The sequence below is a fragment of the Panthera tigris genome, chromosome B1 (assembly GCF_018350195.1).
Source record: "Panthera tigris isolate Pti1 chromosome B1, P.tigris_Pti1_mat1.1, whole genome shotgun sequence".
NCBI lineage: Eukaryota > Metazoa > Chordata > Mammalia > Carnivora > Felidae > Panthera > Panthera tigris.
This window is the reverse complement of record NC_056663.1, coordinates 182,852,395-182,866,728: the sequence shown is the minus strand read 5'-3', so window position 1 is coordinate 182,866,728 and position 14,334 is coordinate 182,852,395. Positions and strand designations below refer to the sequence as shown.

General features: G+C 45.6%; 1 protein-coding gene and 1 long non-coding RNA gene across 2 annotated transcripts; one reads left to right on the top strand and one right to left on the bottom strand.

The window, feature by feature from the left end:
• Nucleotides 1–4,139: 4,139 nt before the first annotated feature.
• CCKAR (cholecystokinin A receptor) lies at nt 4,140–14,082 on the bottom strand. The gene is made up of 5 exons (XM_042984819.1): nt 13,956–14,082; nt 12,980–13,231; nt 9,753–10,014; nt 6,252–6,379; nt 4,140–4,887 (listed from the first exon to the last, which is right to left on the bottom strand). Exons 1-5 carry the CDS (start codon nt 14,065–14,067, stop codon nt 4,352–4,354), a joined length of 1,290 nt encoding a protein of 429 aa, XP_042840753.1. The 5' UTR covers nt 14,068–14,082; the 3' UTR covers nt 4,140–4,351.
• Nucleotides 4,953–6,724, top strand: LOC122238099. The gene is made up of 3 exons (XR_006217052.1): nt 4,953–5,038; nt 5,450–5,559; nt 6,569–6,724. It is a non-coding gene; the product is annotated as an uncharacterized LOC122238099 (long non-coding RNA).
• Nucleotides 14,083–14,334: the final 252 nt, after the last annotated feature.

Genomic DNA, 14,334 nt, shown 5'->3' with positions numbered 1-14,334 from the left:
TACAGGACGGCAGTGGAGGGAGCGAACAGCTAAGGGCGTCAGGTGGGCGCTCATAATGTCAACAGCTTTAATGAGTGAGCCGGGGACTTGGGCATAGGCATCAGGATTGTTGTGATGGTTCTTTACTCGTCCCCTCAAAGCGAATGAGGACAGAGAGGAGCAAAATCAAGGGATGTGAGAGACCAGTAGTTGCCCCCCCCCCCACTTTTCCAGTTTGCAAAAAAACGCGTGATGTTAAATCGACCATCGTAACCATTTTCATTTATTTTTTTTAAGCTGACTTATTTTTCGAGAGAGTGAGAGCCAGAGCACGCGTGTGCGTGAGGGAGGGGCGGAGAGAGAGGATGAGAGGGAATCCCAAGCATGCTCTGAGCTGTCAGCATAGAGCCCAATGCGGGCCTTGAACCCACGAACCATAGGATCACGACCTGGGCAGAAATCAAGAATCAGATGCTTAACGGACAGAGCCACCCAGGCTGCCCCACATCGTAGCCATTTTTAAGTGTACCGTTCAGTATTGTGAAGTAGTTTCACGCTGTTGTGCAACAGTCTCTAGAACTTTTCCTCTTGCAACACTAAAACTCTACGCTTGCTGAATGCCGAAATTCCCCCTCCTCGCTCCCCCAGCCCTAGGTCACCAGCTTTCCACTCTCCGTTTCTGTGATTTTTGACCACTTCAGATACTTCACATGAATGGAATCATACAGCATTTGTCCGTTTGCTTGGCCCTTTTGAAAAAAAAAATCCTTGTCTGGCACTGTTCACAGGCACGACGACCTCCCACTAGAAAACATCTCCAATTGTGCGCACACACGCACCCAGGAAAAGAGCAAAGGGAAGCGAGAGATAGCAGCAAATACTCACACAGCCAACTCTTGGGAGAGGATCCATTTCGAGTTGGAAAAAGCCCTCTAGAAATTCTGATGCTCCCCCAGGAATATGCCCCCTTGCTGCGAATCACTGCTGTGGATAGAGAGAGGGTTCAGCTAACCCTGGGAGCAGGGCAGAGGTCGGCTGTAACATTTATTGGGCACTCCCAGCGGGCAGAGTGCTGGGCAAAACACTGGAAGGCATTGCAGCGGAGGTTCAATAGCTATTGCCACGTGCCTCGTGATTATATTTTAACTAAAGGGAGGGGATACGTGTTAAGCACACACCAGCATGCGTGACCAGCACGTAGATATATGCATTGTGCATTCACCACTGCTAGTTTAGCGTGAGAGGTTACCGCAGTAACCAGGGCACGAGAAGCCACTGGGACACACGGGCTGAGTAAAGATCGAAGACACGTTCCAGCGCGCAAGTTGTAATTTACCATTCTGGTGATGAGCGGAAGCTACCTGAAAACACTAGAAAATACCAGGAACTTGGTGAACCTATTTTCTCAACCATACAGGCCACTTGACTTCAAATTCAAATTAGTAGTCCAATTCAGCATGAAATAAAGGCAGTTGACTCAACAATGTACTAGAACAGCTTTATGTTAATAAAAATGTTTTTTTATTTAAAAAAATTTATTTTAATGTTTATTTAGTTTTGGAAGAGAGAGAGAGAGAGAGAGTGAGCAGGGGAGGGGCAGAGAGGAAAGGAGACACAGAACCGAAAGCAGGCTCCAGGCTCCGAGCCTTTGGCACAAAGCCTGACTCGGGGCTTGAACTCACGAACCGTGAGATCATGACCTGAGCCAAAGTTGGATGCTTAACCAACTGAGCCACCCAGGAGCTCCTAAACATGTTTATTTTTAAGTAAGATCAGCCTGTTGATAGTACCGTTCCCAAAGGTCAGACAGAGATTCTGAAAGTTAATAGCATTTTTCCTCTTAAAAAAAAAAAAAGCTTCCATTAAGTTAAAGACCTTCCAATAAATTTAGTGAACAGAGGCATATTACTGTCCTATATCTGGGAAAGCTTATTTATATTTTTATGTACCTTTTAAATTATTTTAAAGCAGGGTTGCCAGATAAAATACAGGATGTATGTTAGTGCATGGGACATACTCATGCTAAAAAAAAAATTATTCGTTGTTTATTTGAAATTAGAATTTAACTGGACATCCTGTATTTTTATTTGCTAAATCTGGCAGCCCTATTTTAAGGTTAATACACTTTTGGAACTTCCAGAAGTTCCTTCAAAAGGGAGAGAGGCTGATTTATCTTTATTTACATGCTCACATAGAGGGGAAGGCTTATTCCTCTGGCAGCAAAACTGTAGATTTTGTAGAATTTACTTAAATGATGGAGACAATTTCATCTCTTACTTCTTTTATCATGTAGCAGGACGTGCTTTAATCGGTTGAATTTTTACCTTGAAATATTTGAGATGACTGGTTATAAATATTAACATTACGTTGCAGTCTCAGAAATAGAAAAACTAACATCTGGCTTGAAAAGTCCCCCATCATAAATAGTCATGTCCTCAACCTTCCTTCCTTCCTTCCTTCCTTCCTTCCTTCCTTCCTTCCTTCCTTCTTTCCTTCCTTCTTTCTTTCCTTCCTTCCTTCCTCCCTCCTTCCCTTCTTTTTTCTTTCTTTCTTTTGTTCTTTCTTTCTTTCCTTCTTTCTTTTTCTTCTTTCCCTTCTTCCTTCCTTCTTTCCCTTCTTCCTTCTTTCCTTCCTTCCCTTCTTCCTTCCTCCCTCCCTTCCTTTTTCTCTTTCTTTCCTTCCTTCCTTCCTTCTTTCCTTCCTTCTTTCTTTCCTTCCTTCCTCCCTCCCTTCCTTTTTCTCTTTCTATCCTTCCTTCTTTCTTTTTCTTCTTTCCCTTCTTTCTTCCTTCCTTCTTTCCCTTCTTCCTTCTTTCCTTCCTTTCCTTCTTCCTTCCTCCCTCCTTTCCTTTTTCTCTTTCTTTCCTTTCTTCTTTCCCTTCTTCCTTCCTTCCTTCTTTCCCTTCTTTCCTTCCTTCCTTCTTTCCTTCCTTCTTTCTTTCCTTCCCTTCTTCCTTTCTTCTTTCTTTTTCATTCCTACACTGATATGTACAGTTGTTTCTGTCAAAAATGTCTGTGTCAATATATTTAAACAGTCAAGACAATGTTACCCTGAAAAAGAAAGAAAGAACGAAAAAGAAGTGCTTGCGGACTAGATTGATAGGTTCTATTCTAGAAATGCACTTACCGCTATCTAAATTTATAGCTCATGTCTCATTTTAATTGAGATTTCTAAATTAGAGGAGAGAGGTTTCAATCCTAATTTTGCACAGAAAAGTTCACATGAAACCAGCTGTTGTGCAGGAATGCAGAATGATAATAATGACTGAATTCCAACATCCATTCCTACTCGTTTTTTCTTATTTTAAACACCAAAGAATATACTTCTATGTGAAGAGCATACTTATATGTTTGCTTTATACTTATACATAAAATTAATACAATTATTAACAAATGCACAGATTGTATTTGATGGCACAGACAGCTTTGACACGCAAAGCTATTTGAGAATGGAGTCCAAGCATGCCAGTGTTTATTCTGGGACTGACTATACATGTTTCTGTTTCCTCCCTTGGACAGGAACACATCGGTCACAACTCACCTTTGTACCTGGAGTCTTTCTGGAAGGGAGGAAATGCCAGATGAATATGGGAAATCAAGCTGAGGCAAAGAAGCCACGGGGTTCAATATAATACAGGCCATTAAAGTAGCAAAAAAAATGTCTATGTACCTTCTGGCTCTTAAATATTCACTATGGGAGGATAGCACTCCATCCAGCTATTTGCCACCATCCCTTTTCTTTTTTAGAGACATAAATTCCAAATTCCACCTTTTAGACAACAATCCGTTTGCTGTTTTGATGACAGTGATAGCGTAAGGTTGTGTCTCTGAATGTCCTTCACCAACCTCAAAAAGAAAGAGCCAGGCTGTTGGCCAGAAGAGTCTCTGTTTCATGTTACCTTTTGTGATGGTGGTGAGACGGTTGGGTACAGTATGTGAGCCGTAGACTCTCCGGGGGGAGGACAGCAGCCTCCACAGTCCTGCGTGGGCAGATGAGGCAGAGCATAGAAGTGTGTCCCTATGGGGAGTGAGAGCTCGCTCACCTTGGATCTTCTGGAGACTTCTAGAGCTTAAGTAGGGTCCGCATCGCCATTTTGAACGTGTGTTTGGCAGTTGCATTTGTAACACGAGCCTTGCTGGACTCCTGTTACCGGCCTGTTGAGGTTTTTCTGATGTTCACTGAATGTTCACTGAACATTTCCTGCCTCCAGTTGCCCAGAAACCGAATGTGGGCCCCAGCCTCCGTCGACTTCCCCTGGACCCCGGATGAAGGATGAAAAGCAGACAGTGAACAATTCCCACTGGAAATGGAACCCTCCTTGTCATCTCCCCCCTCCACTCCCTCCTGCGGAGGCACTGGCGCTGGGGACAGCTCACGGGGGTGGGGCAGAGGCGCTCATGTGGCTGTAGGAATACCTGGACAGGGAGGCCCCCGTGGTCCTGCCTTCCTCCTCCTCTCCCACCTCCCCTCTCACCCCTGGGGGACCAGGGTTGGGGCAGCAGGGGAAGGTGGCCATGAAGCCGAGGCGGAACCGTTTGTTCATGAAGCAGTAGATGATGGGGTTGACGCAGGACGAGGTGTAGGACAGCAGGAGGATGAAGGAAATGGGGGTCCCGGAGAGGCGGCGCTCGGCTGAGGCCGTGTCATAGGCCCGCCAGGCGTTGGCGCTGAAGATGGGCATCCAGCACAAGAAGAAGAGGACCACGATGACCATGAGCATGCGAATCACCCGCTTCTTGGCCATCAGGTTGGCCGCCGAGCTGCTGCTCCTGACGCGGTTGACTCTGCTGCCGCCCCCGCTGCTGGACAGCTGCTGCAGCTCCAGCCGGGTGCGGGGCCTGGGCTTCTGCAGGTAACAGCCGTCGCTGTCCTCGTACCTGCCGCTGCTGCTGCTGCTCGGTTTCCTTTCTGGGGGGGGGGGGGGCAAGCGACATCACTTACTGTTGGGGATGGGTCACGCGGGACAGAGGGCGCGGGAGCCCCGCCCCCTCCATCAAGGGGCTCAAAGCAGACTTGAACGGAAGAGCTGGGCAGGCACCCTTGGGCCCTCACGGTGAGGGTAAGTAGCCATCCATAGTAGTCCTTTCCTTCAAACGAAAAGCTACTTAGGGGCACCCGGGTGGCTCAGGTGGCTAAGTGTCCGACTTCCGCTCAGGTCATGATCTCCTGGCTCATGAAGTCAAGCCCTGCCTCGGGCTCTGTGCTGACAGCTCGGAGCCTGGAGCCTGCTTGGGATTCTGTGTCTCCCTCTCTCTCTGCCCCTCCCCTGCTCGTGTTCTGTCTCTCTCTCTCAAAAAATCAATAAACATTTTTTTTTAAGAAAGAAAAGCTACTTAAAACTAATACAATAACACATCATCTATTATATGCATAGTATATAATCACAAAATAATATTTCATGCATGTCAATTGTAAGGATAAAAAAATTATGAGTGCACGAATCTGCACACTTTTTCCTCCCTTTCTCCAGACTCTAAGGGGAAAGGGTCTCGCCTGCTGGGGAAGCCTCCACAGTGCATTTGCTGAGAAACCTGGATAATGAGCAGAAATCAACAAAAACCAAAGAAGCTATAGAGACACGTAAGTTACACACACGATCAAAGAGTTGACTGAAGGGGTAGAGGGAGAAGGGCAAGAAGTTATGTCAACAAGGGTGTCGGCATACATTTTAGTGGATAGCAGATTGTAATGAGCGGGGAGGAAGCGAGGCCTTGTGGCAATTGTAATGTGACAAAGAGGGAGGAGAGAGGCGCCTGGGTGGCTCCGTCAGTTAAGTGTTGGACTCTTGATTTCAGCTCAAGTCATGATCTCAGTTTGTGAGATCGAGCCCCACCTCAGGTACTGCACTGACAGTGTGGAGACTGGCTGGGATTCTCTCTCTCCCTCTCTCTCTGCCCCTTCCCTGCTAGTTCTCTCTCTCTCTCTCTCTCTCTCTCTCTCAATAAATAAACAACTAAAAAAGAAAGGGAAGAGAGGATGGGGGAATTACAATCCACTTCAGTTGCTGAAGGGGTCCATTTGAATATAACAGTGCAGTGAGTGTGGGACACACGGGCCCTCAGCTGATAATCAGGTATGTGTGTATTATGTCAGTTTCTCCATTTCACAGATGAGGAAATAAGGACACTAGGTCTCATTGACTGTGCCTCATGACACAGAGTCCCCTAAGAATACTTTCAAAAATCGCCAACATACACCCTCGGTGTATCTATGCTACGAGCAACACGCTTTTGTGATATTTTGGCGTAAATGTACAGCTAAAAGATAGTTACCCCTAGCAGACTTCTTCTGGATAGCATCAAATTTTATTCCTTGGTAAAGTTCCAGAGAGATTAATCCATAGGCCACCATCATCACGATTCCAGGAATAAGAAAGAGGATGAGTAACAGGAACGTGTGCCTAATAAAATAAAAAGAAATTCAATAACCATCAACTCCAGTATTTCAAACTCAGTTGGGATAAATAAGGTTCATCTCCATTTTAACTGATCTGAGCAAACACATTAATTACTAGTATTTAATCGCCTTAGAAATTCCATGTCTGGTGGTTCAGTCATTCAAAGTTGTTTACGTCTTTCCTTTTTTTCAGATAAAGTCTTTTACGAAGGACTAGTTAAGTTGGAAAGGGTTGGTGTAATTCTGTGCCTGAAACAAGCCTTCAGGCAAAACCAAGAAGAACTTAACAACGACAAAGAGTATGTGAACGATCTCAATGTAGCTATTACCAAAAATACCAATAAACATTGACAAGAGCTTACATTTATGGAGGACTTAACCATGCTACACACTAAGCTAAGTGTTATGTATATAATATTACATACATTACATATACACATATGTGTATATGTGTATATACGTATATACACATATGTGTATATGTGTATATACGTATATACACATATGTGTATATGTGTATATACGTATATACACGTATATACGTATATGCGTATATACGTATATACACGCACATATATGTATATGCATATATGTATATAATGTATATAATATTACATAAGTTACACATACATATACATATGTGTATATATGTGTATACATATATACATGTATACATGTATATGTGTACACATATGTACATGTATATATGTATATATGCACACACATGTGTGCATATATACATATATATGTATATATAATTAGATTTAACTCCCATAAGAATGTATGAGGTAGGTACTGTTTTCATAATACCTTTGGTGAGGAAACTGAGGTGTATAGAGATTAAATAATTTGTCCAAAGTCACGCAGCTAGTGGCAAAGGTGGAATTTGAACCCAAGTAATATGATTCTAGAACCTGTGCTCTTAAGTATCACGATAGACTATCCGTTGACTTTATCACAACAGAATCAATTCTTTAAAATTTTTTTATTAAATTAAAAACATGTTTATTTATTTTTGAGAGAGACAGACAGAATGTGAGTGGGGGAGAGGCAGAGAGAGAGAGAGAGAGAGAGATACAGAATACAAAGCAGGCTCGGTGCTCCGTGCTGTTAGCACAGAGCCCAGCGAGGGGCTTGAACTCACGAACCATGAGATCATGACCTGAGCTGAAGTCATGCAAGCTCCCCGTAACAGCAGAATCATTAAATGCATAGGTAGGAATGATGGAAAAACCTCTTAGGTTTTGCAAAATACAGTATTCGGGAGGTTTCTGATGCCTGGCCTGGGAACACACTTATTCTAGTGCCTGGTGGGGCAGAGCTATGCTCTCTGTAAACATGTTTGATTCCTGAAGCACCATAGCCTCCTTTATGAGTCTGGCCCCTAAATCATTTTTTTGCACTCTGGCATGTGTAAGGTTACACGATTAGGCCATAAAATTGTCAGAGGCTCACGGTGGCTGGGCCATTTCTCATTTCAATTGGACGTGTTTTGATAAGACTCCTTTTCAAGTCTTGGAAATGTTTCTCTCATTGCAACGTAATTCTTTGTGTGTGTGTGTGTGTGTGTGTGTGCGCGCGCATGTGTTACTTGGGTGAAATGAAAAAAGGAAGGCAGAGAAAGCAGAGGTTATCTCAGTTTTGAGCCAGTTTTGGATATCGGGTTCCCTGATTCTAAAACATGCTTGGTATTAGTAAATGTAATACCCTGCATTTGTGAGACTTTTAAGATATTTTATGACATTTTACACATATACTCTCATTTGAATCTTACAGTCACCCAATGAGGTAGATAAAAAAAAAATTTATATTATTAAATCCTTGTATACATAAGGAACCTGAACCTCAGAGAGGTTACTTGAACTTGTCCAATGTCAGTCAGCTAGGAAGCAAAGAAGGAGATATTAGAATCTCGCCTGTTTCTTTTTTTTTAATGTTTATTTTTGAGAGAGAGAGAGACAGAGCATGAGTTGAGGAGGGGCAGAGAGAGAGAGAGAGAGAGACCGAATCTAAAGCAGGCTCCCGGCTCCGAGCTGTCACAACAGAGCTCCACACAGGACTCAAACTCGGGAACAACGAGATCATGACTGGAGCCAAAGTTGGACACTCAACCAACTGAGCCACCCAGGTGCCCCTCGCCTGTTTATTTCTAGTGAGCTGTTCTGTTCAAGCACCATAACAGCAGCTCTAAAAAAAACCACATGGGATTTGGAAGTCATTCTCTGCTTTAACTTCAGGTTTCATTTATTTATTTTTTTAATAAATTTTTTTTTAATGTTTATTTATTTTTGAGACAGAGAGAGACAGAGCATGAATGGGAGGGGCAGAGAGAGAGGGAGACACAGAATCCGAAGCAGGCTCCGGGCTCTGAGCTGTCAGCACAGAGCCCGAAGCGGGGCTCGAACTCACGGATCGTGAGATCATGACCTGAGCCGAAGTCGCCCGCTTAACCGACTGAGCCACCCAGGCACCCTTAACTTCAGGTTTTAAAAATCATGGGTGGCTCACTCGGTTAAGCGTCTGACTTCGGCTCAGGTCATGATCTCACAGTTCATGAGTTTGAGCCACGCATCGGGCTCTGCGCTGAGGGCCTGGTGCCTGCTTCGGATTCTGTGTCTCCCTCTCTCTCTGTTCCTCCTGGCTTGCCCTGGCGCATGCGCATTCTCTCTCTCAAAAATAAATAAACATTTAAAAAGTTTAAAATTAAAAACTTAGAAAAGAAAAGAAAATCATAGCCCTCCCAATCCTCTAGCCAACTCCGCCCCCCCACCCCCACCCAGACCATCCAGAGGCATTGTGCAGAGCGGGTAAGCAGAGAGGCTCTGTATCTTCTAGTTTTGTGACCTTGAACGACTCACTTCACCTCTCCATGTCTCCATGCCCATAGGGACAAGAATAGTACCTACCCTTGGGGCACCCGGGTGGCTCGGTCGGTTAAGCGTCCGACTTCGGCTCAGGTCATGATCTCACGGTCCGTGAGTTCGAGCCCCGCATCGGGCTCTGTGCTGACACCTCAGAGCCTGGAGCCTGTTTCAGATTCTGTGTCTCCCTCTCTCTCTGCCCCTCCCCTGTTCATGCTCTGTCTCTCTCTGTCTCAAAAATAAATAAACGTTAAAAAAAAAAATTAAAAAAAAAAAAGAATAGTACCTACCCTATAGGGTTTTGAGAGGATGAATTAAATTAATATATGCATGGCATTTAAAACAGAACGCTAGGTGTTTGGTATCACTAGCATCCTAAAAGGAAGTTAGAATAATCTTTCTCCGGGTCTCCAGGAAACTGATCCCCCAGCCACCCTGGACGACACATTCCGGTTTTTATTAAAACCGCGAGCTCTGACGAGTTGTGTCACACAAACAAACACCACACCGCCTTACCAGGACTGCTGCATCATATCATTCGGCAGTAGGAAGCGGCACATGTTTGCCGTCTGGTTGTTATTTTTGGTAAAAGGCACCAGGTTGCTATAAATTGGGTACGGAGTCATGATGGTAAAGGAGAGGCACCAGGTAGTGGCGATCACCTTCAAAGCATGCGATTTTGTCTGCCAGACCCGGGACTGTAAGGGTTTGCAGATTGCACCGTATCTTTCCAGAGATATGGCCACCAGATTAAAGGTGGATACGCTCACCGAAGTGCCTGGGAAAGGAACAAAGAAGTCAGTTACGATGGCGCTGAAATCCAGAGTTTATTTGCACGTTATCTGCTCCGCACGGGTTTCATATCAAGGGACAGCACTGAGTATGTGCAGACTCAAATGTATGTATATATTTTTAAAAATCACTTATTCTCAGTTTCGTTTCAAAAAGGATTTAAGGCAGTTAAAGAAATCTACTTACAAATACATCTTCTTTCCGAATTTTAGGTAAGTTCATTGAACTTTGATTACAACCTCCCTCCTGCTTAGGCTAATTAATAACCACGGGGAAGGACTGTGTTCCTATCCCACAGAAGAGGTGTTGGACTCAGCCACAGAAAAGCTCTAATTTTGAGCATAACCTGAGGTTAGGTTGACCTAATAACCCAGATTTGTAAGGACTGTGACCCTGAAAGGTCACTGGGGTCTGAGCTGGAGGCATTACAACTTTCTGAAAATTTCTAGCACAGACGGTTTTTAAGAATGCAATGTTATACACTTTAAGAAGTAGTTTGTGGAAAAAACACCTAGTGGAAAAACACGAAGGGGGAGATTCCACACCGTAACTAAGGGTTGCTGCGTGTGGGAGGACGAGAGCTTCCCTTCCCGTTCTGTTTTGCTTTCCTGTATTTTGCAGAAGGAGCATGCGTCATCAGTGAGAAAGACACCAAAACACCTTCTTTAAAATGTTCTTAGGCAGAGTCAAAAAACCCCTTGTCTTTAATTTTTGTATTTTTTGTGTGTATACTTATTATCATGTCCTCTCCCCTTAAAATTCCCTTTCATGATTCATCCATGGATTCTGTCAATTTTTCTGATTATCGTTACCATGATTTCTTAAACCTTAGAATTAATCTAAGCTTGGGAGAACAGACTCTTAGCCTGGGCCTTTAGGGATATAAATAAATTCTCTGCAACTATATATAAAAATATTCTTTTTTGGGGGGGGACTACCTCCAGGGTTCCTTAGAGACTTGAAGGAATCTGCAACCCAAAAGCCATTAAATAAAAACTCATGTTCTGAGATGGGAATACTGTGTTTTCCTGGACATCACCCCAAGGAATTGATGACATTTAGGCTATAGAGTGTAGTTCCAAAGTCCTCAGAGTCAGGGTCTGGATAATGAGCCCACCGTTATTATAAACCTCCTACCAGGCAAGCACTCTTTCTCTTTTTCTTTTCTTTCTCTTTCTTCTCCTTTTTTTTTTTTTTTTTTGACTGCATTTTAGGCGATTAATGAATGTTAACTGTTAGGAATAGTATTGAGGAGAACACAAAATCAAGGGAAGAATAGAAATCACCAGATCTAGAAATCCAACACAACCATTACGATGTTGCAAACACTTTCCGAATTATCGTGCTTTCCATTTTAGCTATTTTTAAAAACATTTTGGGGGGGGTGAAATTCACATAACCATTTTCAAGCAGGCACGTCTGTGGCATTTAGCACATTCACTATACTGCGCAATCACACGAGCGCTTGTTTTAAATCTCCTTTCACAGACCCTGGTTAAGAGTCTTAAATCATATTATCGTTAAGATACATATGGATGGGCCTGGAAAGCTGAAAGCGCCACGAGATGCTAATAATTATTACCGCTTCATTGTTTCATAATGATCCCTTTCACTGGAAAGTCCATTTTTCTTTTCAGAGTTCTTGGACAAGGACTGACACTTTCTTGGTTGTTTGTCCGTGGCACACAGATCAGTAATTCATCATCGTTCGGTCAGGGTTAGATCCCGCTTCGTCAATTGGGAGAAATAAAGGCTTTGAAAGCTTTCTGGTCATTACTGCCCTGGCCCAGTTCTGCTCAGCTCAGCTCCGCACATTTTGCAAGGCTTAGGTCAGAACAAAAAACGACCCTCCCTCACTTCTCGGCCTCCTCCTCCCCTCAACTAGTCCTCAGACTGGGTAGGAACACGACAGTCTGGCAGACAGGGAGACAGGGGACGGAGAGACATCTTTGTTCGGCCTCAAGAGAGCCACGGCAGCTGGCAAACTGAGTCAGAGTACTCACGCATCACGGTGGCGGCTACCGATCTAGGTTCAAATCTCTGCTCTGTGCTTTACCACCTGTGTGTCCCTGGGCACATTATTAACCTCTCTGTGCTTCTGTTCCCTCGGTGAGGCGGGGAAGAATAAGCATCTTAGATTTCACAGGGTGGTCGGGAGATAGGATCGTGGGAGTAAAAAAGCACTTAGTACAACATCTGGTGCATAGAAAGTGCTCAAAAACATCAGCCCTTGGGATTTTTCTTTGTCATCGGCATCATTTTGATTGGCAAAGGCAGAGAGCTGCCTATCCCAGCCAGTCAGGGTGAGCTTAACGACCCACAGGCTCTGGGAGCAAAATCAACTCCTCATTTAGTGCCAGAGGCCTCTCTCCCTCTCTGCCTGAGATGGTCCCAGCCCCTGGGGGACCAGGCTGGGAAGTAAGTCCCGACACAGGAATCTAGAGCCGGAAAGAAACTGGTGTTCACAGTAGCCCCTGTTCCCTGGGAAGGCAGGAGCAACAGTAGAAAGAACCCTCCACCCCCCGCCCTCCAACCACCACCCCAAAAACTGTGCCTCGGGTTGGGGCAGCGCTCTGGAATACGACCAACGGCTTCCAGGAAGGGACTGAGCCTCACGAGTGCCTCTTTCTCTCTAGCCGAAGCAAGCAAACCCCACCTCTTCTGTGGTTTCTTAACAACTTATCCCACCCTGAGAAACTGACCCCTGAAACGTACGACTGGGGACTGAGTCCTGGGCACGCACGAGGACGGACCTGCCTGAAAGCCAGTGCCTGCACCTCTGCGCTCAGCCCCACACAGCCAGGTGTTTTGGGGTTTTTTTTGCACTCAGCAGGACTCCTCTGCTGAGGCTGTCGGGGAGCGGTGGGGGCGGTGGGGGCGACGGTTGGGAAGGTCTGGGGCCCAGTGGGGTCTGGGGCGAGCTCCAGAAATAGTCACCGGCAGCAACTCACCCATGAAGTAGGTGGTAGTCTTGCAAACAGCACTCCCGAAGATGAAATCCTTGAGCAGGTTGGGGATGAGGTTGAACGGCATGCAGAAGAGGCAGAGCATGAGGTCGCTGACGGCCAGGGAGAGCAGAAAGATGTTGGTGACAGTTCTCATCCTCTTGTTCCGAATCAGCACCGTGATGACCAGGGTGTTTCCCAGCACGCTGAGCAGGAATATCAAGGAATACAGGAGGATCTGCACAGCCAACTGCCACTCTGCACGGAGCAACAGGGACGAGACAGAGGGGCGGGCGGAGGTTATGGGAGCAGAATGTTAAATCCATAGCCCACGACACCAACGGTGGTTTCTTGCAGATTTTTCTTTTTCTTGCAAGGGTGCACCTCCTTGAACCCGACTATTCCTGTACTTGACAACGTTTTGCAGAAACCAAGTGAGGAACCCACAGGGATTCAGTGGCTTCTAAAATGTTGGTTTTGTTAAAGAATCTCTCCGGGAACCACTTTTTCTTCGGAACAAAGCTTCCCCAGTGCATGGTGATTGCTTCCTTTCCTAGCTGCTAAGCGTTATTTTACTTTCATCACTTTTTCACGCCGGATCCCCCCCCCCCCCCCCCCCCCCTCCGCCCAAGAAAAGGTGACAGCTGGACTGCCAGAGCACCTTTTCTGTGATGCTGGTAAGTTCCAGCTTCGCCCCTTGTGCCCCTTTCTTATTACACTTCGGCTCCTCCTTCCTTGGATTTGCCCCCCACACCCCCACCCCCGAGTCCTATACCTCCAACGCAACTCTCCCCTGGGGAACCGTAAGGGTATTTGACTCAGTTCTGCTTCTTGATGCGTTATCCAAACTTGTGAACGCACGACTTTCCCCAGCCTTGTCTCCCGAGGACTTTGTTACATTTTCTCTCTCAGCCTCGCCTTTGCTGATTTCTCCCTGAGCTCAATCGTTTTCCGAATGAAAATAACAGGGTCCGACACCTACCTTTGGAAGAATGGGGCTGATCCAAGCAGAAGAGCGTCTCGTTTTCGATTCCCAGCTCACAGGGAGGGGTGATGTTGCTCCCATTCACGAGAAGGCTGTCGACCACATCCATCCTTGCCTGCTGTTCTCCAAGTGCCGCGAGGCCGCGAGCCGGGGAATTGCTCATTCCTCTGATGACCGGAGAGACCAAATGCGACCTGCCGTGGAGGGACAGGGAGGGAGGGGTCTCCAGGTGCGGGCTTTTCCAGCCATTCCTGAAGGCGACGTGTGCTCACCACGCTCGGTCCAGCTGGGCGAGCATCTGCACTCCTGTCTTGGAAAAGGCAGCTCTTGTGAGCCAAGCCAGCTCCACCTTCCGAGCCCACCCCTCCCGTTCCCG